This window comes from Phyllostomus hastatus, unplaced genomic scaffold (genome assembly GCF_019186645.2).
Source record: "Phyllostomus hastatus isolate PE091 unplaced genomic scaffold, TTU_PhHast_1.1 phas_contig_524, whole genome shotgun sequence".
NCBI classification, from domain to species: Eukaryota; Metazoa; Chordata; class Mammalia; order Chiroptera; family Phyllostomidae; genus Phyllostomus; species Phyllostomus hastatus.
In genome coordinates, this window is record NW_025333900.1 from 13,358,498 (window position 1) to 13,386,436 (window position 27,939).

Genomic DNA, 27,939 nt, shown 5'->3' on the forward strand with positions numbered 1-27,939 from the left:
TTTAACTTAAAACATTTTAATACAAAAATCAGGAACAGGCTTCACAATTCTTGTTAAGGTGATAAGCTTGAATGTCTTTACTAGTAAAATGGTAGATAGAGTTCACTGACTGAATCATTCCACAAAGTTTACTGTTGGGCATTTACCACTAGGCAAGTACTGTACTCTACAGGTCCAAGAAATACAATGACAACAAAGATCATCAAACTCTTGGGAGGATTAAATGAGACAGCAGCATGTATAAAATGAAAAGGACACCCAAAAACTCAGTTGTCCCAAATGTAGGTTAGTAATTTGGTGCCAGGTGGGTACTTGAATTATCAGAAGGGTCCGTTTATAATGTATGTAACTGTCTAGCCACTATGCTGTACACCTGAAACTAATATAAAATAATGAATGTCAAATGTAATTGAAAAATAAAAATTTTAAAAAATTAAGTAAAAAATAAAAATTAATTTTTTGCAAAAATAGTGATATCTTATTGGGTTTTATAGAAACGAAAAGTATTAATATGTGTAAAAGAACTCACATAGTACTGATATATTAAATGCTACATAAATGTTAAGTAAATACCCTCCACCCCAAAAAAGTGCTTGCTTTGTGCCAAGCATTGCTGTAGAAGCTAGGAATAAGCAGTGCCCAGAACAAAGAACTACCTCTCTGTGGGGTTTACATTTTAGTAGGGGAATTATACTCCAGAATTAAGAGACAAAAATTATTTAGCTAACAAAGCATATGATTTGGTCACCTTATACAACAGATATATATACCCAGGTGGGCTCAGTAACAATGTAATAGGGACTGGTAGGAACAAAAGTTTCCATGGAATCCAACTCTGTGAAGAAATTTAATCTAAACCCCAAAATATGGGGAATAGTTCCTTCTGCCTGTACCCAGATGCCACTATTAAGGCTTACTACATTTAGCAGTTGATCAAAAACTCAGTGGAGGCCATAGCAGTTGAGAGTTAAACAATGGCCAACCAAAGAATAAAAGTAATCTCCATTTTCAGAAAGTCAGTACAAAGATGAGCTCCCTGGGTTCTCCTGAGACTAAACAGAGTAACACAGAAATAGAAAATTCTGATAAAAAGCATGAGAAAGAAAAGTCTTTAATATAGAGACTCCTATTATTTGGATTATTCTATATCTAAGCCTACCCTAAATATCTGGGTCAGCTTTTAGTAAAGCAGCAACTTCATCACAATGATGTACCATTAACCCTTGAACAATGGAAGTTTGAACTGCAGGGGTCAATAGAAAAAAATCTTCATATAAGTAAACTGGCGCAATAAAGGATCAACTGTGTATGACACAAATGCTAGTACACATAGAACGCAGTACTTGATAAAAAACACAGCATATGGGCAGAGATCCTAATTTCTTTTTTTAAATTACTTTATTGTTGTTCAATTATAGTTGTCTGCACTAATTTCTAAACTAAACCAAAACACAAATCGTTCAATTATTTACTCATTCAATTTATATTCACTCAGCTCTAGAGGTATGAGCTATGTTGCCAGGCCTGGCAAGGGTACAGAATTGAACTTAAGATCCAAAGTATTTGGAGAGATTTTGGCTGTGATTAAGAGTAGCCTATAGGCTTCCTATCATCCAGGCTATTTCTCTTCCAGTATACCACAGTGCGACGTTTGAACCAAATAGAAATGATCTTGGGGGGAAGTGGGGGAATATATTTCACGTAACAATCTCTATGATAGAATTTAATACTATAATTATTTTTACTAGGAAAAAAATTGACATCTATCATGTATATAGAGCTTCTCTTTTTTTCCACTTAGAAATTGTAGTTAAATCTCTGCCATACAAAGACAAAATTATAAGTTATTGTAAGAATGACTTGCCCTGGCCGGTAGGCTCAGTTGGTTGAAGCACTGTCCTGTAAACTGGAGGGTTTTGGGTTCAATCCCCATTAGAGCACATACTAGAGGCAACCAATGAATGTTTCTCTCCCTCCCTTCCCCTCTCTCTGAAATCAGTAAGAATGTCCTTAAGTGAGGATTAAAAAAAAAAAAAAAGAATAAATGCTGTGTTTTGCTTACTCACAAATGTAAACCTACTTTTGCCATACCCTGTATGTTTAAAATATAAGTGTTTAACATTGTGAATACAATTATTAAGAGGGGAAAAAGCTGCCTACTATGAAAGAAACTGTCCTCTGCAGCAGCATAAACAAGAGGGAGTTAACCAAAAGAATTTTTCCTATCAGAGAAGAGGAAGTAAACAAGAATAACCTCTTCCCTTTGGACAAAACAGATATTATAAAGAGCAGCTGATAATCTAATCATTTACTAAGTGTTCATCTGAAGTAGCAGATCTCCATATAGAGTGAGGGGAAAGAATAGGTGGTTTCAAGTTATATTCGACATGCCTCTTCCCAATTAGTCCTTATTAGCATTCCTTAACATCTTCCAATAACCCTGCCCTGGTTAAGAATAACTGCAAGTGAGAGCCATTATTAGGATGCTGGGACAGAAAAAAGATGCAAATCACTGTTCTAGAGCATCTGTACATAATGAACTCTACTTTCTCACTGCAAAATTATATTCTTCATATCATATAATTATGGGTTCTTGCCACTTTTGCTTCAATGAAGCAGTGTTCAAATCTCTTTTTGCAAGTAAGTGAAAATTATAAAGATTATTATCAGTCACAAAGGCAAACACGCCTGCCATTTGATTACAGTGTTCTTACTTTAGTAAAACCTTGGTCATTCTGAAACTCTTGAAGCCCGAGTTATTCTAAACAATTAAATATTCTAGGCTGCTGAAGTTCACCTTAAGAATTACCAATTTCTATTTTATAATTTGTTACAAGATTCTCTTTTGAAGTATACCACATTCTTTGCTTAAAAATGTTTTAAACTACAAAAAGAATATGTAATTGTTGAAAAGACTTCAATAATTCAAAAGTGTACGTAAAAAAGTTCCTTCCCTTGCCACCCCCACTCCCATTCCCCAGGGGTAATTGCTGTAAAACACTTTGGGTGTATCTTTCTGGACCTCTTCAGAATACATTTTATACATAGTTGCATATACAAACTAGAGTAAGCAAAGAGATTTGCTATACATTTAGTTCTACCACTTGCTTTTTACACGAATGGAGTAAATGGTCTTTTAAATTTAAATACAGTGCTATACCTGATTTATCTAAACTGCATATTCCACAGTATTTTTCATCATTCCCTTAGTGACAAGATACTTTTAGGCTAGAAACTTCTTAAAATGTTTTTTTGTAGTATTTTAGTCTTTTCCTTTATTGTTTGCCATTTCACACTGCCATCATTGTATTTCCTATAGCATTTCTGCTCATTTCTATTGGAAAACTTGTAATTCAAAGAATTTAGTGTGCTAGAATTGAGACCAAATTTAAAAATAAATGAGGAAAATTTTTTGTTGTTCACATATGAATATAATTTTGATTGATGTTTTAAGTTCTCAGAGGTCCTTAGTGCTTCTAGATTTCTTAAGGGGTAAAGTTCGCCAATTGTAATTTCTGGACAAGTGAAATATCATCACTATTATTACTAATACACTAATAAGTTCTCGTTTATATTCTCCAATGGAAAATAACAGCTTAAAAAAAGATGATAAATGGATAAGGAAATTAGCATGATGCCATTCTTTCAGTAAATGTCATAATAATAGTATGTGCATCATTATAAAAATATTATAAATAATCTATTCATCATACTTATCTAATTTCATCCCTGTACTCAGTCAGCTGATTGTTCAAACCCCTACTATTGTAGTGGGCACAGGTGGTTTACCATTCAACTAGCCCAGCCCTTCCTTCTGCAATCCACTACCTTAAATTTCATTTGGATAATTATTCCTTCCCAATCATTAGCTCTAAGGCACTCTAATTATTCTCACATTGGTGAACTGTTCAGGATAAGCACGTAACCTAAACAGGGTCATCACAACAAAGAGACCTTTTCTGGGATTTCTGGAGAAAAGCTGATACAAGCTTGCACTCTGCTTTCTTTTTTTCCCCTCCCCTCCCTTCTTTCACTTTTTTCCTTCCCTGTTCCCTGTCCTGTCCCTCCCCTAAATGCACAATAGATAAAACCATCATTCTTCCCCAGGATGTGAGAGTATAAAAATATAAAATCTAGAGCTAAGAGGTCAGAAAGGATGCTACTGAATGGAAGGAGCCTGAGGAAAAAGGCAACAAGAAGAAGCAGAATCCAGAAATGGAGCTTGCACACATTTGTCCCCAGAATCAAAATATGCCTGGAGTTTTTAGTCATCTGGGTCTGTTTAGGGCGGATTTAGTGTCATTTGCAATATAAAAAATCATAACCTCTATCCCTAGAACCTTAGACTGATTGGTGTCCAGGCTTCAAATGTTAAGTACCATTTTTATTGAAGAAGTTCCAGCTAAACTACTTGTCAATTTGTGGTCTAACAATGATTTTCTGCTTAAACAAAATCTTAAGACTAATTCCATTTGTTTTTAAGACTAAAATTTTCCTTTTCAAACTTTTCTAACACATATTGCAAAATCACTTTCATCAATAACATATGATTTTATCAGTTCAGCACACTCAATTTCTAAGTCACAGAAGAAATGAGAAACTGAGAAATCTTTAGTGCTTTAGAAAGATTACTAAAGCAAAAAGCTACAAAGGAATAAAACGTAAAGTATAGAATTTATACCCAGGTATTTCTTTTTCCTGGCATTTTGCTTTCTGATTTTAGGATTTTTAGTATCTTTCTGGAATGAACGCTACTTGTGATTTAATGAAACAGAATTTAACCTCTAGTATATCACATTTACCTAACATCCAACTATTTAAACATGTAATTTCACTTCTGAGAATTGGGGAAAAAAATTAACTTACCTCAATTGTTTTGCATAGTTCTGTTCGATTTCTATCCTCTCTTTAACAAATTTGGCATATCGTTCCAAGAAGTCAATTCCCCACTGTGTATGCTTGTCTAAGCTGTCGAACTGATCCTAGAAAAGGAAAATAAAAGTACACTGAAAAGTCTAATTACATCCACAAATGCATTAACCAATTTCTGGTATTTGTCCAGAGAGGCAATGAGGTATGAAAGAAAAAACCTAGGCTCTTCTGCTCGTTCCCACCCACGGCATCCTTTAATATCTAGACAGAAATATGTTCATCGGCATAAATTAGGCTACTTTACACCTGTAGTTCTCCCTGGCTGCAATACCCCCCTAGTCACCTTTTTTCAATTAACTCTTAACCTACCTTTGAGATTCAGTTCAGATCATTGGTCCTCCAAAAAATGACCTTAAACTCATAGACAGGAAGAAATGGTCTTTGTCCAGGTCCCCAGTGCTCCCTAAAAATTATGATCTTATTCACTTGCCATACTACATTGAGGGCAGGAACCATACATTATTCAACTATGAGCTGCCAAGGCATAAGCACCATGTATGTCTGGCACCGCAGCAAGCACTCAATGAAGATTTGTTTGGCTGAACAGAATCAAATGTAACTGGATTCATATTCTGGGCTCTGCATTTACCCAATGTCTGACCTTGGGCAAGTTACCAAGGCTGTTTGAACTTTTTCATCTTAAAATGGGAATCCTATCACTCACCTGTATAGGATTATGGTGATGTCATTAAGTGTTCTGAAATGCAGTGCACAAATATGGACATACTGTCCGACAAGGCTCTTCCAATTCTCAAAAAGAAAATATATTCCCCTTTGCCTGTTGCCTGAGAAACCATCATTTCCTAACCCTTAAGTTTAAATTAATCACTTTCCAAATTAAATTAAGAATACATTGCTCCAAATTCACATAATCCCCTAGAGGTCTACTTCAAGCTCTTTGAAGACTCCCAAAGAAAAAATTAAATCATCTGAAGAATTTCATATAAAACACCTGTATTGGGCTGTTTTAAAAACTTAAATATCATTCCTATTATTTCAATACTCAAAATCATCCATGGCCCTGGCTGGATGGCTCAGTTAATTGGAGCATCACCCCATACACCAAAAGGTTGCAGGTTTGATTCCACATCAGGGCACATACTGGCATTTCAGGTTTGATCCCCAGTCAGGTGTGTATGGGAGGCAACCAATCGATGCTTCCCTCTCACATCAATGTCTGTCTGCCTATCTGTCTGTCTTGTCTCTCTCCCACCCCCACACCAATGGAAACATAACCTAGGATGAGGTTTAAAAAAAAACATCCATGGTATAAATCCATCGAACAGACCCTTGAACTTTATATATTAACTCTCCAAAAAGTATTTTTAGAGTTGGTCACCATAACAAATATATAAAAGCTCAACTAGGTTGGACCCAAGGAAGCACACACCAAGGCACAACACAATTACATTACCCGACATCAAAGATAAGAAGAGAATTTTAAAAGCAACAAGAGAAAGGGAGACAGTTACCTACAAAGGAGTTCCCATCAGAACATCAGCTGATTTCTCAAAAGAAACCTTGCAGGCAAGAAGGGGCTGGAAAGAAGTATTCAAAGTCAGGAAAGGCAAGGACCTACATCCAAGATTACTCTATCCAGCCAAGCTTTCATTTGGAATGGAAGGGCAGATAAATTGCTTCCCAGATAAGGTCAAGTTAAAGGAGTTCATCATCACCAACCCCTGATTACACAAAATGTTAAAGGAACTTATCTAAGAAATAGAAGATCAAAAATATGAACAGTAAATAACAAAATCACAACTATCAACAACTGAACCTAACAACAAGAACAACAAAACAAGCTAACCAAGCAACTAGAACAGGAACAGAATCACAGAAATGGAGATCACATGGATGGTTATCAGCAGGGAAGGGGAGGGGGAGAATGGGAGGAAAAGGTACAGGGAGTAAGAGGCATAAATTGTAGGTGCAAAATAGACAGGGGGAGATTAAGAATAGTATAGGAAATGGAGATGCCAAAGAACTTATATGTGTGACCCATAAATATGAGTTAACAGGGGTGGGGAATGCTAGAGGGAGTGGGGGTGTAGTGTGGAGGGGAATAAAGGAGAGAAAAAATAGGGCAACTGTAATAGTGTAATCAATAAAATATACTTAAAAAACATAAATAAATTACATTAAGTCATCAAAATAGGAAACTCATCCTCACTTCCCTATTCTCTCTCTGCCTTTCACACTGCTCTTATTTCTATGGATTTATTCTAAGATTACTATCTGAGTCCAACTTCTTCCATTTCCTTGCCTTAATCATCCCCTTCCTTCCTTTTTCACATTCATTCTTAACACAGCTTCTGTGAAATATGAAATCTATCCAGAAAAAGTTCAGCCACTGTTAACATAATGAGAACAGCATGCACCACATCGATGTAGCCTGGCAGCCAAGGAGAGTGGACTGGAATGAGCATGGATGAACAATAAAGACTTCACTGTACTAATCAGTGGGGAAGGTAGACACCATTGAGCGAGCATGTGTGCTGTGTGGCCATCACATTCACAATGACTGACTCAGTACAGCAATGAATCTGCATCAAATTTTGCATTAAGCTTGAACATTCCTCTGCAAAAACTATTCAGATGGTTCAGAAGGCCAGAGCTATGGGCAACTAACTGGTGACTGGCAGTTTCATCATGACAATGCACCTGCTCATGCATCACATCTTGTGCAGAGATTTTCGGTGAAACATCAAATTGCCCAGGTGATTCAGCCCCCTACAGCCCACATTTGGTACCCTGTGACTTCCGGCTTTTCCCAAAACTAGAATCACCTTTAAAAGGGAAGAGATTTCAGACCATTGAGGAGATTCAGAAAAATATGACAGAGCAGCTGATGGTCATTTAGAAAACGGTGTGAGGTTTACCTACTTTGAAGGGAACTGAGGCATCATTGCCCTGTGTACAATGTTTCTTGTATCTTGTATCTTCTTTAATAAATAGCTCTATTTTTCTATTACATGGCTGGATACCTTCTGGATAGACTTTGTATATCCCCCATTTTATCATCACATATTTAAATTTAAGAAAGCTCTTATAGTTTCCTTAATTTTTTTTAATTTGCAAAATGTTTAAAATTATTTTACCTTATTCATTTGGGAACACAAGAAAAACATTTTAAAGCTGGCATAAGAAATAGCTATTTTATGTATCATAAAATGTAACTTTTTAAGAAGTCACTATTTAATATTCAATCCTTGTTTTTCTAATTACTTTGACAACAGCCTTGCATCCAAATGAAGTCCCAATAAAGTATTTTTGGTAAAGCACCAAGGGTCACAGCTGCTTAAAAAAAGACTTTCTTCACTAAAAAGCAGAATAGTGACTTGGCTGTCCTAGTTTGGTCTTAATCTATGGCTCTACTTTTCTGCTGAAGTTTCTCCAGCACTTCTGAATACCAAAGTACTGCCAAAACATTTTTAAGATCTAACACAAATTACTTTTCCCATTCTTTGACTCATATGGGACTGTAGAAACTTGTTTGTGTTTTAATCTCAAGGAGCTAAGAAACCATTTTATAACTTGGGGTCAACAACATCTATCTTCAAAGTAAATTGAGTAAAATTTTAAGTTTTAAAAAATCAATTTAATTATTTGCACGTTTCCTCATGGTTTTATTTTAAAGACAGATGCAACCTTATATATTTAAGAAACTCACCTGAATATTAATTTTTAATTAAAAATTCAATTAAGTTCCAAATTAAGCTCTTAGTGACTTCAAATTATTTCCAGATGATCCTTCCAATACTGCACATTCTTTTGCTTCCCTTCCCATAACTTTCTCCTCTACTCTACCTCAGCAATTCACTCTTATGGTCATTTCCCCACTCATTAGCAACAACTACAAGACTCCCTACTACCAATAAATTCCAAGAGTCTCATTCTCAGATGGCTGGCCCCATCTGTCAACTCACTCCAATACCCCAAGGCCAAAATTGTTTTGACCCCAAACAGACCTCAGTCCACTGATCCTGACACATTATTACTATGTCTCACCCCTGTCTTCGTTTCCATCTTTATACAGCTTGGACTCCATGAGGCATCATTGCAATCACTTCCTGCAAATAGCCTCACTGTCCTTGCCTTCTCTTGCTTTGCCAAATTTCAACCCTAGTTTTACATTTACCAACCACTTCCCATGCTGCTGACAGTGAAAAGAAAAAAAGGAGGGAGGGTTGAAGGAAGGAAAAACAGGACAGATGAACCATAATGACTGTTCCTATTTTGAAATCTGTGCCTATTAATCTAAAAGGTTTTATTGCTACTTAGCCTGAAGCCCTTCACTCTCCCAATATCCTAGCTAACTATCTCGTAACTTCTTTCATTTTAAACTTACACCACATTCTATCCATCTCACTCTCAACTAATAGTCCAGTTTTCATATTTTACTAAAGTAGAAGCAATCAAGAGGTTAGTTTCTCATTCTCCAACTCTGATTTTACCATAAACATCTAAGTACTTTTATTCTGCCTTCCTATTACTTTTGATAACCTGTCCACACTCCTAGGGCACCTGCTTACCTGAAGAACTAGTGCAATTTCAGGTTTAGCTGTTTAAAAAATGTTTAAGACCCTGAGTCTGCATATGCTGGATGTATTCCAGGAAGTCCAAGAAGCTCACTAGCAAGCTACTAACCAGCAGAAGGAAAGAGTACTAGAAGTTGAAATGGAGGTGTGCAGCATCAGAAAGATCACACATGCCTCATCTTTCACCATAAGGACCAAGGACCTGGGCTTTAACCCTGAGTGAGATGAAAACACAATGGAGGATTTTGAGCCTGACATAATCTGACTTAAATCTTTAAGAAAATCTGAAGGAAGTATCAACATTTGCTGATGTTTTGAGTATGGATTGTGAAAGAATGGCATAAATTTTTTGTACCACTGACTAGAATAAAGTTGCTTTGAACTAACATGCAGCAATTAAGTGAACAAGTTTGAAAGGAAAACAATAGTTTGGGTTTTAGACAGTTAAGTTTCAGATATGCTTAGACACCCAGGTGGCTATGTTGAGTAGGCAGTTAAATAAATAAATCTGGAATTTATTGGAAGTAGCCCCCCTGAAGATACATCATTAAGACACGATCCTGGAAGCAATCTCAGTTACCATTCTGTAGAGGTCAAGAAATTGAGGGGAAACCAGCAAAGGATTCTGACAAGGAGTGACCAATGTGGGATAAATAACACCAGAAAAGTGGTATCTTGGAAACCAAATGAATACACATTCTTTCAAGCAGAAAAACAGTGATCCACTTAGTCAAGTGCCACTGAAAGTAAGATGAGGACTAAAATCTGACCATTGGATTTAGCAATATGCAAGTTATTAATAACATCTTATACTTTCTTTCATAACAAGAACAGTTTTGCTGAAGTAGTGAGGGCAAAAGCCTGACTGAAGTTGGTTAAAATTAGGAGAGAAATTAGACACAGTGAATAGACACCACTTCCAAGAAGTTCTGCTTTAAATGAGAGAAATGAAATGAATGATAGCTAAAAAGAGAAGTGGAATCAAGTGTGGGTGGGCTTTATATAGAAAAAACAATGATTATATACTAATAAAATGATACAAAAGAAAGGTAAATAATGATAATGAAGAAAGAGGGAGAAATGAAGCAATAAGCACTGAAGAGATGAGATGCATAAATGAAGGGGTTGTACCTTTACTAAGAGCACCGTCCGTTCAGTTACAGTAACAGGAAAGACAGCTTGGTAGATGGGGTGGTGGTAGCTGTGGAAAGTCTCTTGTGAACACTTGTATTCTTTTTAGTAAAATATGGGGGCAAGGCCATTAGTTGAAAATAAAGACATAGGAGGTGTTAGAGATTTAGGGGTTGGGGGAAGAGATCCCCTTTCCTCTTTTGCATTTGTAACCTAAATCAATAAGCGCCAAATACATGACAACACAAAAATAAGACAATTCTTCAACTTCTCCAAGTATAGTTTATAAATGAATACACAAAAGGTTTAGTTAATAGAGCCATGCCTTTTAAAGGCAATGATTTAGCAGGACATAAAAGAGTCCATATAAAGAATAAAAAATAATTTATAAGAAGGTGAGCCTATGAGAATGTGCCTCTCAAATTTCTAACCACAGGGAGCATAGTTGACTAGGGCTCTGGCTGCTCCCACACAATGACTGAGAAGGGCAGGGATACAAAGAAAGATCTGGTCCAGGGAGTCCAAGGACTCTACTGATACATGAAGTTGGCTCAAGGACTCCCCAAAAGTCTTGCCAAACTTTCCTTAAAATTTCACTGCAAACTAGGCTGCTCCTATTCAATCTTCCTTTCTTTCTCCCTCTCTACCTCCTCAAGGTCAGCCTTGGCTTGTGGTCTCACAGCTTTTTCTGCCTTTGGCTCCCTCTTCATTTCCTTTCACAGGTATTCCCTCTAAAGCAGCGGTCCCCAGACTTTTTGGTACCAGGCACCGGTTTGTGGAAGCCAGTTTTTCCACAGATGGGGGGAGGGTAGGTTTCACAATGATTCAAGCTCACTTCCTGTTGTGCGGCCAGTTGGGGACACCTGCCCTAAAGCATTTAATGCATGTTCAGTCCCATTTTGGTGGCTAATTCTTAGAGAACCCAAATTAACACAGCTAAAATTTCATAAATGCAACAAATCTTTGGGAACAAAACACCATCTCTGAAAATCAAAAGGATATTTTTATACCATGTTTTTAATGAAGCTAACAAAGTCACTGAACAAAAGCAAAGCTGCAAGAGAGAGGTTATACAAATTTGAGTATAACATAATTATTCTGTTCTCTGCCTTGCTCTCCTCAAAAAAGAAACAAGCTAAAGTCCTTCAGAGATTAAGACAGGAAATGAATGAACACAAGATCATTTGAGACATTCCATCTTCAGTGAAGTGTTAGGTACAATTCTTCACCATCTCTACTTTTGTGCTTTTTCTGACAGTACAACAAACTAAATACATTTTCACAAAGCTTACATTGTATTTTATGCGATTAAAATTTTTGGATCTCCCTTGTCACATTATGGCAGGGTTTCACTGAATATGCTAAAAAAGGAATGTAAAGTCAAAGTTCCAGTTCTACTGTAGATGTGTAAAGTTATATTTTAATTCATTAAAAATAACCTAAAACTCTGAAGTCAAAAAATTAAACTTGCGCCCTGGCTGGTATGGCTCAGTGAATTGAACCCCAGACTGCAAACCAAAGGGTTCCCGGTTCAATTCCCAATCAGGACACATGCCTGGGCTGCATGCAGGCCAGGTTCCCAGTAGCAGGTGTGTGAAAGGCAATCACACATTGATGTTTCTCTCCATCTCTCTCCCTCCCTTCCCCTCTCTAAAAATAAAAATAAATACTCTTTAAAAAAATTAAACTTGCTATTCAAAGTTAAACGCTCCTTCATAATGTAGAAATTAAGTGGACATATAAATCCAAATCTTAAACTACAATAAAACAGACTTTTTTAAGTATATTTTATTGATTTTGCTATTACAGTTGTCCCATTTTTTTTTCTCCCCTTTATTCCCTTCCTCCCTATACCCCTTCTCCCACCAGCATTCCCCGTACCTTAGTTCATGTCCATGGGTCGTACATATAAGTTCTTTGGCTTCTCCATTTCCTATACTATTCTTAGCCTCACCCTATCTTATACCTACCAATTACTCTTATACTCTTCTTATTCTCCGTACCTTTTCCCCCATTCTTTCCCCATCCCCTCCCTACTGATAACCCTCCATGTGATCTCCATTTCTGTTATTCTGTTCCGGTTCTAGTTGTTTGCTTAGTTAAAGCAAAGATATTTCTAAACATGGTATTATACAGTTACTGAGGCTGATTAGTTATGTCAACATATAACCAAGATTTTTTTCTCTTAAAAAAAAATTTTAAACTGTAGAGGTTTTACTAATTCCTTACACAGTATCAGTTTTAATTATAATGAAATATGCATAAAATTTATCACCTTAACCATTTTCATGAGTACAGTTCAATGACATTAAGTACATTCACTGCTGTGCAACTATAATGACTATCAATCTCCACAATCCTTTTCATCTTGTAAAACTGAATCTCTGTACCCAGTGAAAAACAACTCTCCATGCTCTCTTCCTTTCAGCCCCTGGCAAACACCATTCTACTTTGTCTATAATTTTGACTAAAGTAATGTGTTGTTTAACCATGGCGATACAATCTGAGAAATGCATCATTAGGTGATTTCATTGTCATGTAAATGTCAAACAGTGTGCTTAGACAAACCTAGATGAGATAGCCTAGGTAACATGATGTAGCCTGCTGTTCCCAGGCTCCAAACCTGTACAGCAGTACTGGTTACTGAATACTTCAGGCAATTATAACACAATGGTACATATTATATATCTAAACATATCTTAAAGTAGTAAAAGTACAATATAAAATAAAAAATGCTACACCTACATAGGGCACTTACCATGAATGGGGCTTGCAGAACTGGAAGTTGCTCTGGGTAAGTCAATGAGTGGTGAGTGAATGTGAAGGCCTAGGACATTACTTTATAAACACTGTCCCACGAGCCCTACCCCTGCTTCCTTCCAACAGGATCAGAAATAGAACACTAAAGCTGTCAACAATGCTCCACGAACAGGGATGTGTGCTCGATCAATTGGAAACATAGAGGAGACACTGGCTGGGCAAGCCACAGATCACTATAGTGACTGTCAGGATCAGTGAAAATAAGAAATCAAGATGGAGATGTAAAGGAACACAGGTGATTGTCATGGCAATATGGTTTTGGCTACTACATGTTGGAGCAGTGATCAGAGTAAGAAACTTATGTGGTGTTTATTAAAAGGGGGAGGAGTATTTAACATGGAAAGGGTACAGAATTAAGGATTCAATTATTTTGACTTTGGAAATTTGTTTTGGTTCCACTAATCTTATCTAGCAGAAAGGGCTCTCTCTGGCATTGAATTGATGGGGAAGGGAGGGCAATCTTACCTATGTTTCAAATCATTATAAGGACAGTAACAGCCTGGCCCCATACTACCACTGACTGCTTTTACTGCAGTGGGAGTGGCACTTAATACTTGTTAAGGTAGCCCCTATGGACCTGTGTCCTAGTACAGGAACTTAGGTCCTCAACAAAGAGTTTACAGCAATGTAGTCTGAAGATCAACAAGCCAGACCTGGGAGGGCTACAGTGCTCTCTGAATACATAGTGCTGGTGGGACAAGCTGCTTTGGGATGCAACAGGTCAGTGGCTGACTGGGATATAATCTATGCACTCAAAATGGAGGTGTGTTCTGAATGAGCGTGAATCTATTCCCAAGCCAGAAATTCCTTCTGAACCTCATACCCTGCTATTTCTTAGAAAAAGTCAACTCCATTATAATCTTGTAAGAAAATCATTTAAAATGTGGCCCATTGTTGACTGAAGCATGATTATATGGCACATGACTACTCTGGGTACCTCATATGTAAGTGGAATCATACAGTATTTTATTTCTTTTTGTGTCTGGATTATTTCACTTAGCATAATGCCCTCAAGGTTCTTCCATATTATAGCATGTATCAGAATTTCCTTCCTTTTTAAGGCTGAATAATATTCCATTGTACATGCATACACTTTTGCTTAGCCATTCATCTATCAATGAACACTTGAGTTGCTTTTATCTCCTGGATATTGTGAATGATGCTATGGACAACGATGCAGAAATATCTCTTTAAAACCTTGCTTTGAATTATTTCAGGTATATACCCAGAAGTGGAATTGCTGGATCATATGGTAATACAATGGTTAATTTTTTTTAATTGATTTTAGAGGGGATGGGCAGTGGGGGTTGTGGGGAGAGAACATCGATTTGTTGTTCCTGACTGCAAATCAAACCCACAACCCTGGCCTATCAGGACAATGCTCTAATCAACTGAGCTACCAGCCAGGGCTACGGTTAATTTTTGAGGAACCGCCCTACTGCTTTTTTCAGCAGCTGTTACCATTTTACATTTCCACCAACTATGCACCAGGGTTCCAATTTCTCCACATTCTTGCCAACACTTGTTACTTTGTTTTTCTTACAGCCACTCTAATGGGTATGAACTGGTCTCACTGTCATATTGATTAGCATTTCTGTAATGATTAGTGATTTTCAGTATCTTTTCATGTGCTTATTGGTCATTTGTATATCTTCTTTGAAGAAATGTCTATACAAGTCCCTTGTCCACTTCTTAGTAGGTTGTTTAGTTTTCTGTTGTTGAGTTGTAGGAATTATTTATATATTCTGATTGCAATTCCCTATTCAGATATATGATTTGCAAATATTTTCTCCTATTCTGTCAGTTGCCTTTCCACTATATTCGTGTCCTTTAATGCATAAACGTTTTAAATTTTGATGAAGCCCAATTTATTTATTTTCTTCATGGGCTGTATTTTTGGTGTCAAACACAAGAAATCACTGCCAAATTTAATGCCATGAAACTTTTCCTTTATGTTTTCTTCTAAGAGTTTTATAATTTTAGCTAATATATTTAGATCTTTGGTTCATTGCTCATTTTGAGTTAATTTTTGTAAACGTTGAAGAAAAAGGTTCCTCTTCATTCTTTTATATGTGAATATCCAGTTTCCCCAGCACCATTAGTTAAGAAGATTCCATTAAATGATCTTGGTATCTTTGTTCAAAATGATTTGATCATAAATGTGATGGTTTATTCTGGTCTTTCTGTTGTGTACCACACTGTAGCTTTGTAATAAGTATGACATCAGAAAGAGTGAGCTCTCCAATTATGTTCCTCTTTTTTCAAGATTATTTTAGCTATTCAGTGTCCCTTGAATTTTAGAACAATTTTTTTCTAGCCTGCAAAAAAATTTCATGGGGATTTTAAATTATATTGAATCTACAGATCAACTTTGGGTAGAAGTAACATTTTAATATTGCCTTTCAACACATGAGCATGGATGTCTTTCCATTTATCTGTGTCTCCTTTCACCAGTGTTTTGCAGATTTTTTTGATGGACTGTTGCACCTATCCATCAAAATCGGTTATTTATCACAAGTATTTTGTTATTTTTGATGCTATTATAAACAGGACTGTTTTCTTAATTGCCTTTCAGATTATTCATTGTTAGTGTATAAAGGCCCAACTGATTTTTGCATGTTGATTTTGTACCCTACAGTTTTATAATGAATTTATTAGTTCTAAAAATTTTTTGTAGAATCTTTGGTGTTTCTTACCTATAAGATTGCATCATCTGCAGAGATAATTTTACTGCTTCCATTTGAGGAAAGACTTAAGAAATAAAATGGAATCCTTACAGTCAAGCTGCTAAATTATAAACCTAAGTAGGCTGAGCCTTGAGAAAATGATTCCATTTTTGCTTTAACTAGCCTAAGAACTTAAACTTTTTAAATTTTCAATTGTGCCTGGAGATATATATATCTATATAGATATAGATATAGATATATAGATATATATATCTCCTACAGATAATCCCTCTGATAACCTGCTGAAGAACTTAGAAAAGAATGTTCAAGTAGCCAGATCATATGACATCCATTATCCAGACTGCCTGAGAGCTGGTTGATTACCATTTTGAACTAATCCAGGGCCTAAGAATGCAGGGCTGATTTCTCATCATAAATGCAAATTTTACTATAAAAAAAGAAAACAACTCAGCTGTTGTTCTTCAGAACACGGTGGGTATTGCCTCATTGACTTTCCAATTTGCAAATCCTAAGACCTCTAAATAAATCTTCATCATTTATTTCTACCCAAAGCCTCCCAACTTTTGTGGTCAGTAGATATTTTCAGATTTGGGTATCTTTTAGTTCTTTTCCTGCATAACTGCTCTGGGTAGAATCTCCAACACTATGCTGAATATAAGTGGCAAAAGCAGGCAACTTTGTGTTGCTCTGAGAGGAAAAGCTTTCAATCTTTCACTTTTGAGTATGTTAGCTATGGATCAACAGATAAATTTTAACTTGGGTCCTAAAAGATAGGTAAAATATAGAACCTAAATGGGAAGGAGAAAGGCATTGCAGGAAAAAAGAACTACTTAATCAAAAGCAGGAAGAGAGATAAGAAAATAATTTTCTAACACTTGTTAAAATCAGCCAAGATTAAAAAAAGGGACAGTATCACCTAAGTCCATACTGTTCTCTATCTAAAACATAATGGAGGTGGCTACTAAAAATATTTATGTTATCCAAATACTCTCTATCCTCATCAATCAAATTATATAATACATAAGATATAGAAATCCTGTGTGTTGCCAATCTACAAAGTCTATTAAACAAGATGTATAATACTACCTAGTGATAAAACCCCATGGGATGCAAGAGCATGAACTCTTCTGCTGTTAGCAAATGCCCTTCTAAGTTCAATAGAGAGACTATCTTTTTAAAAAGTGGTCACCTTCTTAGAAAGAAAATCATCTGGTTAATTTCTGAAATAGTTTCACTATGTAATTCTTTGATAAGTCACACTTGAAAGATTGTTTAAGCTATAAATTTCTAAAGAACATATCACACATAAAGCTTGACATGAAATATATTCAGAAAGGTGACAAATTTTTTAAACTCTTATTCCATATCCTTCTAAAATAACTGAATTCACTAAAGTTCTTTTCTCTGAATACTCAAATCTAAAGCATAGTTTAGAGTAAATTTTTGATTTTCATTTACTGCAAAATATTCAAGCCTATATGAGTGTATGTACATACATACAATATGTACATTTCTATTACAAAACTATTTTCTGTATTTCATTTAATGCTAAGATACTAATTTTAATATCAATATTATTTATTTTGGCTTTTATTTAATATTGAAAAATCAGTTTCAATAACAGTATTTTCAAGTGTTCAGTAACTACTTTTAAAAACTCAACAAAATTAAAGCATTTAAAATAGACTATATTATAAATATAAAATTAAATATATTTAAAAATGGCAAATACAAATATAAATTTATAAAATATGAATAACATACACAATTACTTTAACATAATCTAACATATGTAATAAAATATTCTAAAATAAATTCAATCGATGCCACTTAGTTATATAACCTGAAAATAAAATTAAATTTCATTTGATTTTTTTTACAAGTAATCTTCCACTGAAAGACCCAATAATATTATTTTTATTGTATATATTTTTATACAAAGTTTTCCAGCATATGCTGATACATTCTCTGTATGAAGAGAGCAGTTAGGAGAAGCTACAACTTCACACCACATATTTTCCTTTGATGCTTTACCATTCAAGTAATCTCATCTCTTGCAAATTTCTGAAAAAAATTTTTGAATACTCATTTGTTTTCTTAACAGGGACTAAAATCTCTTTTACTGATAGAGTTTTTAGTTCAAAATAGAATTTCTGGTTTGGTCTTTATCTCCTTTAGTTTCAGCATGGAGAGACAAGGATTCCAACACAGTGACCTACATCATTTTCAGTATATGCATGTTCATATTTTACTTATTCAGAAAGTCTGTGATTAAATTATAATTATTCTTGCTACAAAGCACGCTTTATCATTTTCTTCTTCTTCCTCTTTAAAATTACGGAGTTATCTGGCTGGCATAGCTCAGTGGATTGAGCGCAGGCTGTGAACCAAAGTGTCGTAGGTTCAATTCCCAGCCAGGGTACATGCCTGGGTTGCAGGCCATAATCCCCAGCAACCGCACATTGATGTTTTTCTTTCTCTCTCTATCTCCCTCTCTTCCCTCTCTAAAAATAAATAAAATCTTAAAAAAAAAATTACAGAGTTATTAAAGAATGTCCTTTGGCCCTGAGCGGGCAGCTCATGCGGCTAGAGCATTATCCCCATAAGCCAAGGTTGCAGGTTCGTTCCCTGGCCAGGGCACATGCAAGAATCAACCAATGAATACATAAACCAGTGGAACAAAAAATTGGTATGTCTGTCTGTCTCTCTCTCAAATCAGATTTTTTATTTTAAAGAGTGACTTGGTTTAATCTGAAACTCTAATGTAGCATATATAACTAGCTAGGCACCTAGAAAGATGCAAATGATTCAGATTTTTTAAATTCTAAAATAAGTGCATTATACCAACAAAAATGGTGGCACATCAATACATTAAAACAGCACATGGTAAATTAGATCAAACATTAAATCTGCAATATCTATGCATGAAGAGTATTCAATGTTTTGTGTTCACTTAGAGTATATATTCAGCTTTTAGTGGACAATAAACTCTTAAGTATAGGATCTATTTATAATTCATTGTATCCTCACCTACCTCAGTATCATTTACTAGCTCTTAATCTCTGAGCCTCAGGTTCCACAGCTGTAAAACTGAACTCTAATGTGAGAGTATGAAATGAAATTTAAATAAAGCATTCAATGCAATACTTGTCCTGGTGGCTGTTATTCATTCAATTAAACAAGTGAATGCATGTTGAGCTTGGCACTTGGGATACAATGTGAGGAAAAATAGTAAGAAGACGGCTCTTCTTACTATTTTTTTCCCAGAGGTTGTAGGTATACTTTTTTAATGCATTTTATTGACTATGCTATTACAGTTGTCCTATTTTTTTCTCTTCTTTATCCCCCTCCGCCCTGCACCTCCCTCCCACCAGCATTCCCCCATCTTAATTCATGTCCATGGGTTGTATATATAAGTTCTTTGGCTTCCCCATTTCTTCCTATACTATTCTTAACCTCCCACTGTCTATTTTGTACCTACCATTTATGCCTCTTATTCCATGCACCTTCCCCCTCCACTATTCTTTCCCTGCCCCCCACTAATAACCTTCCATGTGATCTCCATTTCTGTGATTCTGTTCCTGTTCTAGTTGTTTGCTTAGTTTGTTTTTTCCTAGGTTCAGTTGCTGATAGTTGTGATTTTGTTGTCATTTTACTGTTCATAGTTTTGATCTTCTTTTTCTTTGATAAGTCCCTTTAACATTTCCTGTAATAAGGGCTTGGTGATGATAAACTCCTTTAACTTGACCTTATCTGGGAAGCACTTTATCTGCCCTTCCATTCCAAATGATAGCTTTGCTGGATAGAGTAATCTTGGATGTAGGTCCTTGACTTTCCTGAATTTGAATACTTTTCTAGCCCCTTCTTGCCTGCAAGTTTCCTCCAGCTGATAGTCTTATGGGAACTCCTTTGTAAGTAACTGTCTCCTTTCATGTTGCTGTTTTTAACAGTTTCTCCTTAACGTTAATCTCAGGTAATGTAATTATGATGTGCCTTGGTGTATGCTTCCTTGAGTTGAACTTCTTTGGGACTCTTTGAGCTTCCTGAACTTCCTTCCTGGAAGTCTAAATTTTTCTTTGCCAGAATGGGGAAGTTCTCCATTATTTTTTCAAGTAAGTTTTCAGTTTCTTGCTCTTCCTCTTCTCCTTCTGGCACCCCTATGATTAGGACTTCAAAATGTTTAAAGCTGTCCCACAAGTTCCTAAGCCTCTATTCATTTTTTTAAAATTCTTGTATCTTTATTCTGTTCTGGTTGAATGTTTCTTTCTTCCTTCTGCTCCAATCCATTGATTTCAGTCCCAGTTTCCTTCCTGTCACTGTTGGTTCCCTGTACATTTTCCTTTATTTCACTTTGCTAGCCTTCACCTTTTCCTCCATTTTGTGACCATACTCAACCATTTCTGTGAAGATCCTGATTACCAGTGTTTTGAACGCTGCACCTGATATGTTGGCTATCTCTTCATTGCTTAGTTGCATTTTTTTCTGGAGCTTTGATCTATTCTTTCATTTGGGCCATGTTTTTTGTCTTGGAACACCTGTTATGTAGTAAGGGGTGGAGCTTTAGAAATTCACCAGGGCAGGGCAACCCACCATCACTGCATTGTGGCACTATATGTGGGGGAGAGGTCCAAGAGGGAATAATGTCTCCTGCTTGGCTGGCTTTCAGTCACTTCCCCTGCTACCCACAAGCAAATTGGGCTCTTCTGGTGCGATTCCCAGGTGGGTGGGTTTGTGTACATTCTAGGACCCTATGGGTCTCTCCAACAAACTCTCCTGTAAGGCTGGGAGTTTCTCCTGCTTCCACAACACCCAAAGATTTTTACAGTCAGAGGTTTTGAGACTTTACTTCCCCATACTGGAACCCTGGGTTACACAGTCTGTCTTGCTCCCCAGTTGTTCCTCCTGGTATATCCACACACAAATATGGGACCAGCCAGTTCACCAGCCACAGGAGAAGACGATTCTTTAATCAAGTAATCACAATTTCTCTTTAATTTCATTGGTTAGTACTCCCAGAATAACATTAAATACAGTAATGATAGTTAACAATATTTAATGGTCAGGTTCATATATCTGAACCTGGAACAACACAGGTTTTATATCTTCAAGCAATGTCAATATATGACTGCCATTTTGCCAAGAAAATGAAAGAATAACTGTTCTCTGTAGGAGCCCTTTAAAATAGTATGTGTTCTTAGCACAATTAAGGTGATTTTATTGATCCAAAATAAATTCACATACTATCAGAACATATCTGCTATGTGAAACAAGGTCTATACCAGTATATTATCTAACATCTTCCTTATTTAATTCTATAATTTCTGATAACATGATAGCATCCATATTGCTGTTCCATTTTTCCACCTATCCCTCTCATATCACAGTTCTTCATAATTTGGGGATCTTACTGAATTTGATTTCTGTCTCACATTACCCTCTCTACTGTCTAGCACTGCTCTGCTTCCCAAATCTCAAACTTGAGCACAGGATCATTCAGTGTTTACTTAAGGATAAGGACAGGACTACATTTGGGATTAACTACTTTAAATCTAGTTTTCTTCCCTTTTTTTTAAGATTTTATTTATTTATTTTTTAGAGAGGGAAGGGAGGGAGAGAGACAGAGAGAGAGAAACATCAATGTGCGGTTGCTGGGGGTCATGGCCTGCAACCCAGGCATGTATCCTGACTGGGAATTGAACCTGCGACACTTTGGTTCGCAGCCCGCGCTCAATTCACTGAGCTATGCCAGCCAGGGCTTAGTTTTCTTCATATTATACTCTTTTGCCCTGGCTCAAATTCCATCATCATCTGCTTTCACCATAGTCCTTGGACTATTCTGGACCACTTTATGCCACTGTTCCCTTGTCCTCACACCAATAACACAGTATCACTCTCCTGGAGCTGACATTTTATCCTGTTCTGAGACCAAACAACATAATCATAGCAAAAAGGACAGCCAAGAACACAGCTCATCTTTACATATATGTATTCACAGTTTAACATGAAAATTACCTAGAACAGAACTAAACATTGCTTTGCAGTTTCTCTTTGACTTTCTAACTTTCTAACCCCCCTGAGCTTATCTTCCTTCCTACTATAGTATCTTTCCCTTTCCCCTGTTTTAGACTCTAATCTACTGTGTGATCACAACTTTAAGTATGAAATCTAATCATAGGCCTTTAGGGCTAGAAGGGACTTCAAAGATCAGCATCTCTATTTACAGATGAGGAAACTGAAGCCTAGAGAGTAGCTAGATGACTTAATTAGTTTTTCCTGTGTTGCTCCTTCAAATCAGTACACTTATTTAAGTAAATACTCTCAGACTGTATTATTTAGAAACCAAAAGGGCTTCCTGCCTCTAATCTAATCAGAAAAGATACTTAGTTATTGGTATATTCATGGGAGTATCTCCTAAGAGTGACCTCATATTACTTAGCATATAATATATTACTGAGATTATTTAGCTATATATGTATACACTCTATTATATTTTGGAAGAAGCAGAACAAGTGCAAACAGGACTTTTGTGGTACATTTTCAGAAGTATCATGGGAAAAATCAATATTTAGAATTAAGATTATAATTAATGTTGGCATTTAAAATAAATTTTTATGACAGACACAGAAGTACTGTATGTTAATCTAATCAGAAGAGTCTCTAAGATTCAAAGCAGTAATATTCAGAGAATATGTACATGATTTAGCTGTTCTTTATTCTTTCTTGTATATAATATAATTATAATATTGGTGAAAGGTGCTGAAATGGTCAAGTAAATGAATTCTCTTGCACATTAGCTTAAACTAGGCACTATTAATAATACACTGCAAATTTACATGGCCCCTTTGTCCTTTACAGATTGGGCCTGTGTGATTCTTATAAAAACCTCATAAACTAGCTTGTGAGCAGGTGGGATAGCTGCTACTAGCTTTCATTTCCATTTACCATTACTGTGCATAGTATTCTGAATGAACACACAATTTCAGACTTTTTAAAAAGAACTTCTGCCCTAGCTGGTATGGTTCAGCGGACTGAGTGCTAGCCTGAGAAGCAAAGAGTCATGGGGTTGGATTCCCAGTCAGGCTGCATACCTGGGTTGTGGACCAGGTCCCCAATAGGGGGTGAAAGAGAGGCAACCATACACTGATGATGTTTCTCCTCTTTCCCTCTCTCTAAAGATATATAAATAAAATATTTTTTTGAAGATATTCTAGGAGAAGCCCTGGCTGGCGTAGCTCAGTGGATTGAGCGCAGGCTGCAAACCAAAGTATCGCAGGTTCGATTCCCAGTCAGGGTACATGCCTGGGTTGCAGGCCATGACCCCCAGCAACTGCACATTCATGTTTTTCTCTATCTCCCTCCCTTCCCTCTCTAAAGATAAATAAAATCTTAAAAAAAAAAAGATATACTAGGAGAAAAGTACATACATGGAGGAAGTGTAGCAGCTAACAAGAAATGGAAATAAGGCAAACAAAAATATTCAGGTTAGTAATGTGTTTTTCTGGTAGATTTATATTAAATAAAATAGACTGAAATTTAACATATAGAGCAACATTTTGCCTTTTTTTTTTTGCTTTTTTTGATGTATTTACCTGTGTATTTCCAAAAGAGATTGAGGAGAATTACTAACAACTACACCAAATTAACCCATTTATTCATAGCTGACAAAAAAAATACAGTAAGGTGCTAAAAAAAAAGGTATTATAATTAGATACCACTGTTATTTTTGCTGTATTCCCAGCTCAGAAGTGTTTTGAACCTCAATTTCTCTTGATTTTTACTATGTCTTCATTTTAGAACAGTAATAAAATTAATTTATGGGCTTATAAGCGTGACTCAATAAACTGGTTAAAAATTTTGACTACTGTTCTTTCATCCCACAATTAATGGGCCATTAGTTTCCTTAATTTTTCCTCTTAAACACTCTTAAATATTTTAAGCGTCAATACTATTTTCCTTTCTGATGATTTTAATACCAAATGACTATTGATAGGCTGGTAGTGGTAATAAACCTTAGGTTTGGCGTACACTTTCACTAAAGCATTCAGGGAGTAGTATCCAACAAAAGAATGTCTGAGATTTTAAGCCCCCAAAAAAGAAGAAGAATGAACACACATGGACCTGGGGCCTATCTAACTGCTTAAACAGAAATTAAGAACTATATTCTACAATACGAAGAGATGCTTACAATGGGGGAGGAGGGGTTCCAGCTGCTTATTGGTTATGCACTTCCACTGCAGCATTTATCTGGAGGGTTTCTATGGTAACAGAAGATTGATAACATCATACATTTGAAGATTATGAATTTTTCTTCACAATTCTATGTTAACCATTGTTTCCACTTGGGCTAACTAGAAATATACTCTGGAAACTTTATTACGTGGAAACTTGTTGAAGAGATTTAATAAGCTGTTCCCTTAAATTAGGAGGCTTCAAAATTAAAAGATCCCCTAGAGACCCAACTTGTAGGACCCCAAGGTTATCAATAAGAAAATATAAAGTGCGGACGAACTTTATATGCATTATCATTTAGTCTTCAACCACCACCCTATAAAGTCAGTAGTATTATCTTTATCATATACAACAAGAAATGGGTCCTCAGAGATTAAGCAATTTCAGAGGTACAGAATTAGGAGTCTTTCCATTTGACGCTGCAGGAAAAAGACAAAGGCACTGTGAATTTTTCCAAGGTATTAGACTTAGGTTGGTAAATGCATGAGGCAAGTGGCTACTACATGTTTATTCATTTCACCTTGTGACCTGTCCTGAGTTCAGTAAAATCATTAACTGGGAAGAAGAGCAGTGCTTTGGAGGGAAAATAAAGAAACACAGAGGAGTTACAAATTTTGATGAATGATTCAGGATGTATCTGAATCACTGAGTGTCTTTCCCATCAATGTGACTGTATGAATCAAAGAAAACTTCAGCCAAAATTAAACTTCCCATAAGAAATAGGATTTCTGGAATTTTTGGAAATGGATATATTAAATCTCAGAACTCCCCAAGAATTTCTGAATGGCTAAATTCTGTGTAATTTTTGTGTCCACCTGGCTTGGAAAGTACATTCTGTTTCATAAAATTGCTGAAATAAAAACTGAAAGTTGCACTAAATCTCAGCATGGATATGGGCCCTAACATAATGCTGTAGTTCTTGATGTTAAACCTATGGAAAGTATTGAGTCTCTCACTTTTCTATGAATATAGTTGATTGCATTTTTGCTTTTTAAAATTACTATAAATTCCTTTATTTGACTTACAATCTAAATGTCTCATTATTATCAGTAACAAATTAATAACCTATACACACTAATTTTTTTAACATGGGGCTCTTTGCTTGAATGCCCTTGCAACAGAGACACTTACCAAGTGTTCAAGTTATAACATATGGGACATAGTATGAAGCTATCTGTTACGGAAAACAAGAAGAGTGAAGAGCCAAGTAAAACTGGGCTCTGAGAAAACTGCCCTGGTTTGTCACTTGACCTGCTTAGTTAAGCAGTCACTTGACTGCTTAACTAAGCAGTCTGCGGCAAGAAGTTCCAGGACTTTTGAATTTCACAAACCAGTTCAATTTCGTATTAAATTCTGGGTATTGACCAAAAATCGTCAACCTTTTGTTTGTTATAATCTCTTTACTTTAAAAAAATAAAATACATAAATTAATGCCTCCACTCACCATCATTTTACAAAACAACCAATTTAGTACAACCCCCCCCCCAAGAGAAGATAGTATCTAGGACAATCTAAGACAGTCCTTTCAATTAGTATGAACAGTAGCTTATTTTTAAAAAATCACCACAGCCCTGGCCAGTGTGGCTAAGTTGGCTGCAGTGTCAGTCCATAACTGAAAGCTTGTGGGTTCAATCCCCAGTCTGGGCACACATGATCCCAGTACGCAAGGCAACAGATCAATGTTTCTCTCCCTCCCTTCCAGTCTCTCTAAAAACAATGAAAAAATATCCTCAGCAAGGATAAAAAAAATTTTTTTAAATCACCATGTATTATTTATTTTTCTCATTTCATGCAGTATTTGTGGAACCTGCATTTGAGACTCAACAGTCCAAATGAAAGATTTCCAAATAGTGATTGCTAAGATTAGAAAAACACCTAAGGAGCTTTAAAAACAATGATCCTATAATCCAAAGTAGCAGCAGAACAGGTAGAAGCTACATTTACCTCTTCTCAAAACCAAACTGGAATTACAACTAAATTACAGATCACCCTGAATAACCAAATGAAGACTAGCTGAAGGTAAGTCTTACAACCAAGGATTTACAAAAGAAGTCACTTTGGAGACAAGAAAAGGGCTGGCCCTGCTCCCATGGGCAGCAGCAACCAAGGTTCTGAAGGAATAACTCAGCTGCAGGGGGCTCACCACTGAAGCATAGGGTCTAAACCCCAACCCAGGGTCCCCAGCCTACAGCAGCAGAGCCAGAAAGTGGTGCCCACATAACATCTGGCTGTGGAGAGCAGCGAGTCTGGGGTATGTGGCTCTGGGAAGCAAGATGAAGGAATAACCGCTAGAATACCTGAGCTAAATCACTGTTCCATACTACATATGCCATCTTTCTTGGGTGGAACACAACTCTCCATGTAGCATCAGTCAGTGGGAAAGCAATAGCCCCAACTTCTGGATTCCTCTTGCCCAACCCTTTGGAGTTTACACCCTACTAAGAAGTACAGCCAGAGGATCTTTCAGTTACTGAGCCTAACAGCCAACTGGCAGGTGGAAGCAGGTGGAGATAGACCTGAAGGTGCCATGAAACTTTTGCTGACCTGCCCCCAGGCCTGATGCTGCTAAAAACTGGCCTTGGTGTATAGCCTGGTCCTTCCCACAAGCATCCAGGCCTAGCAGAGGCAGCAACAAATTGTGGATCACTTGTTGCTCCAAACAGGTTGCTGAGAGGCAGTCACAGGCAGCATCTTACATTGGCCTGCAGAAGAGGTCCAGAATGAACACATCTAGTGTGAACTTCAGACAACATCAGAGCATTATCCATAAGTTTCACAAGCAGCACAGAGATACCTTGGCAGGTTCAAAACCCTTCTGAGGTAAATTCCATTTCATGTAGTCAGCAAATACACAGCAGCTTGCACACCATGGTCAAGGTTGAGCCTCAGAGTTGGTCAGCCTGAGGGGTGATCCCATGCATGAAAGGATCAATAGAAATCAAGATTCAATTACAAAAGGAGGGCCCACATAACCCACAGAAGGAACATTCCTGAAACACCCCACTCAGGCAACCATGGGACCCACAAGACACCTACTACTTAAGGCCACCTCACAAAAACTGGGAGTCACAGAGAGACAGCCAAAATGAGGAGACAAGAAAATAGGCCCCAAATGAAAAAAAAAGGAGATATCTCCAGAAAGAGTTAAATGAAATGGATGCAAGCAATTTACCAGATACAGAGTTCAAAGCAATGGTTATAAGGATGCTCAACAACATAATAAAGGATATAAAATCTATAAAAAAAGGACCAGGCAGAAATGAAGAATACAATATCTGAAATGAAGAATACACTAAACAGAATAACAATGGGCTAGATGAAGTAGAAGATGAAATAAGCAATGCTAGACAAGAGAGAATAAAATACCCAATCAGAGCAACAAAAAGAAAAAAGAATTTCTAAAAATGAGGATAGTGTAAGAGAGATTTTGGACAACATGAAGTATACAGTACCTGTATCATAAACATACCAGAAGGAAAAGAGAGCAAAGAATCGAGAACCTATTTGAAGAAATAATGATAGAAAACTTTCCTAACCTGGTGAAGGAAAAAGACACAGTAGTTCAGGAAGAACAGAGTCCCAAGAAAGATGGACCCAAAGAG

At 36.5% G+C, this 27,939-nt stretch overlaps 1 protein-coding gene across 3 annotated transcripts in view; it reads right to left on the reverse strand.

The window, feature by feature from the left end:
- The window catches only part of FNBP1L (formin binding protein 1 like), a 116,714-nt gene that overhangs the window by 43,668 nt on the left and 45,107 nt on the right, over nt 1-27,939 (reverse strand). For all 3 annotated transcript variants that reach the window (XM_045847020.1, XM_045847022.1, XM_045847021.1), the window contains exon 2: nt 4,867-4,982. In XM_045847020.1, the coding sequence (XP_045702976.1) occupies nt 4,867-4,982 (116 nt within the window). The remainder of the gene's footprint in view (nt 1-4,866; nt 4,983-27,939) is intronic.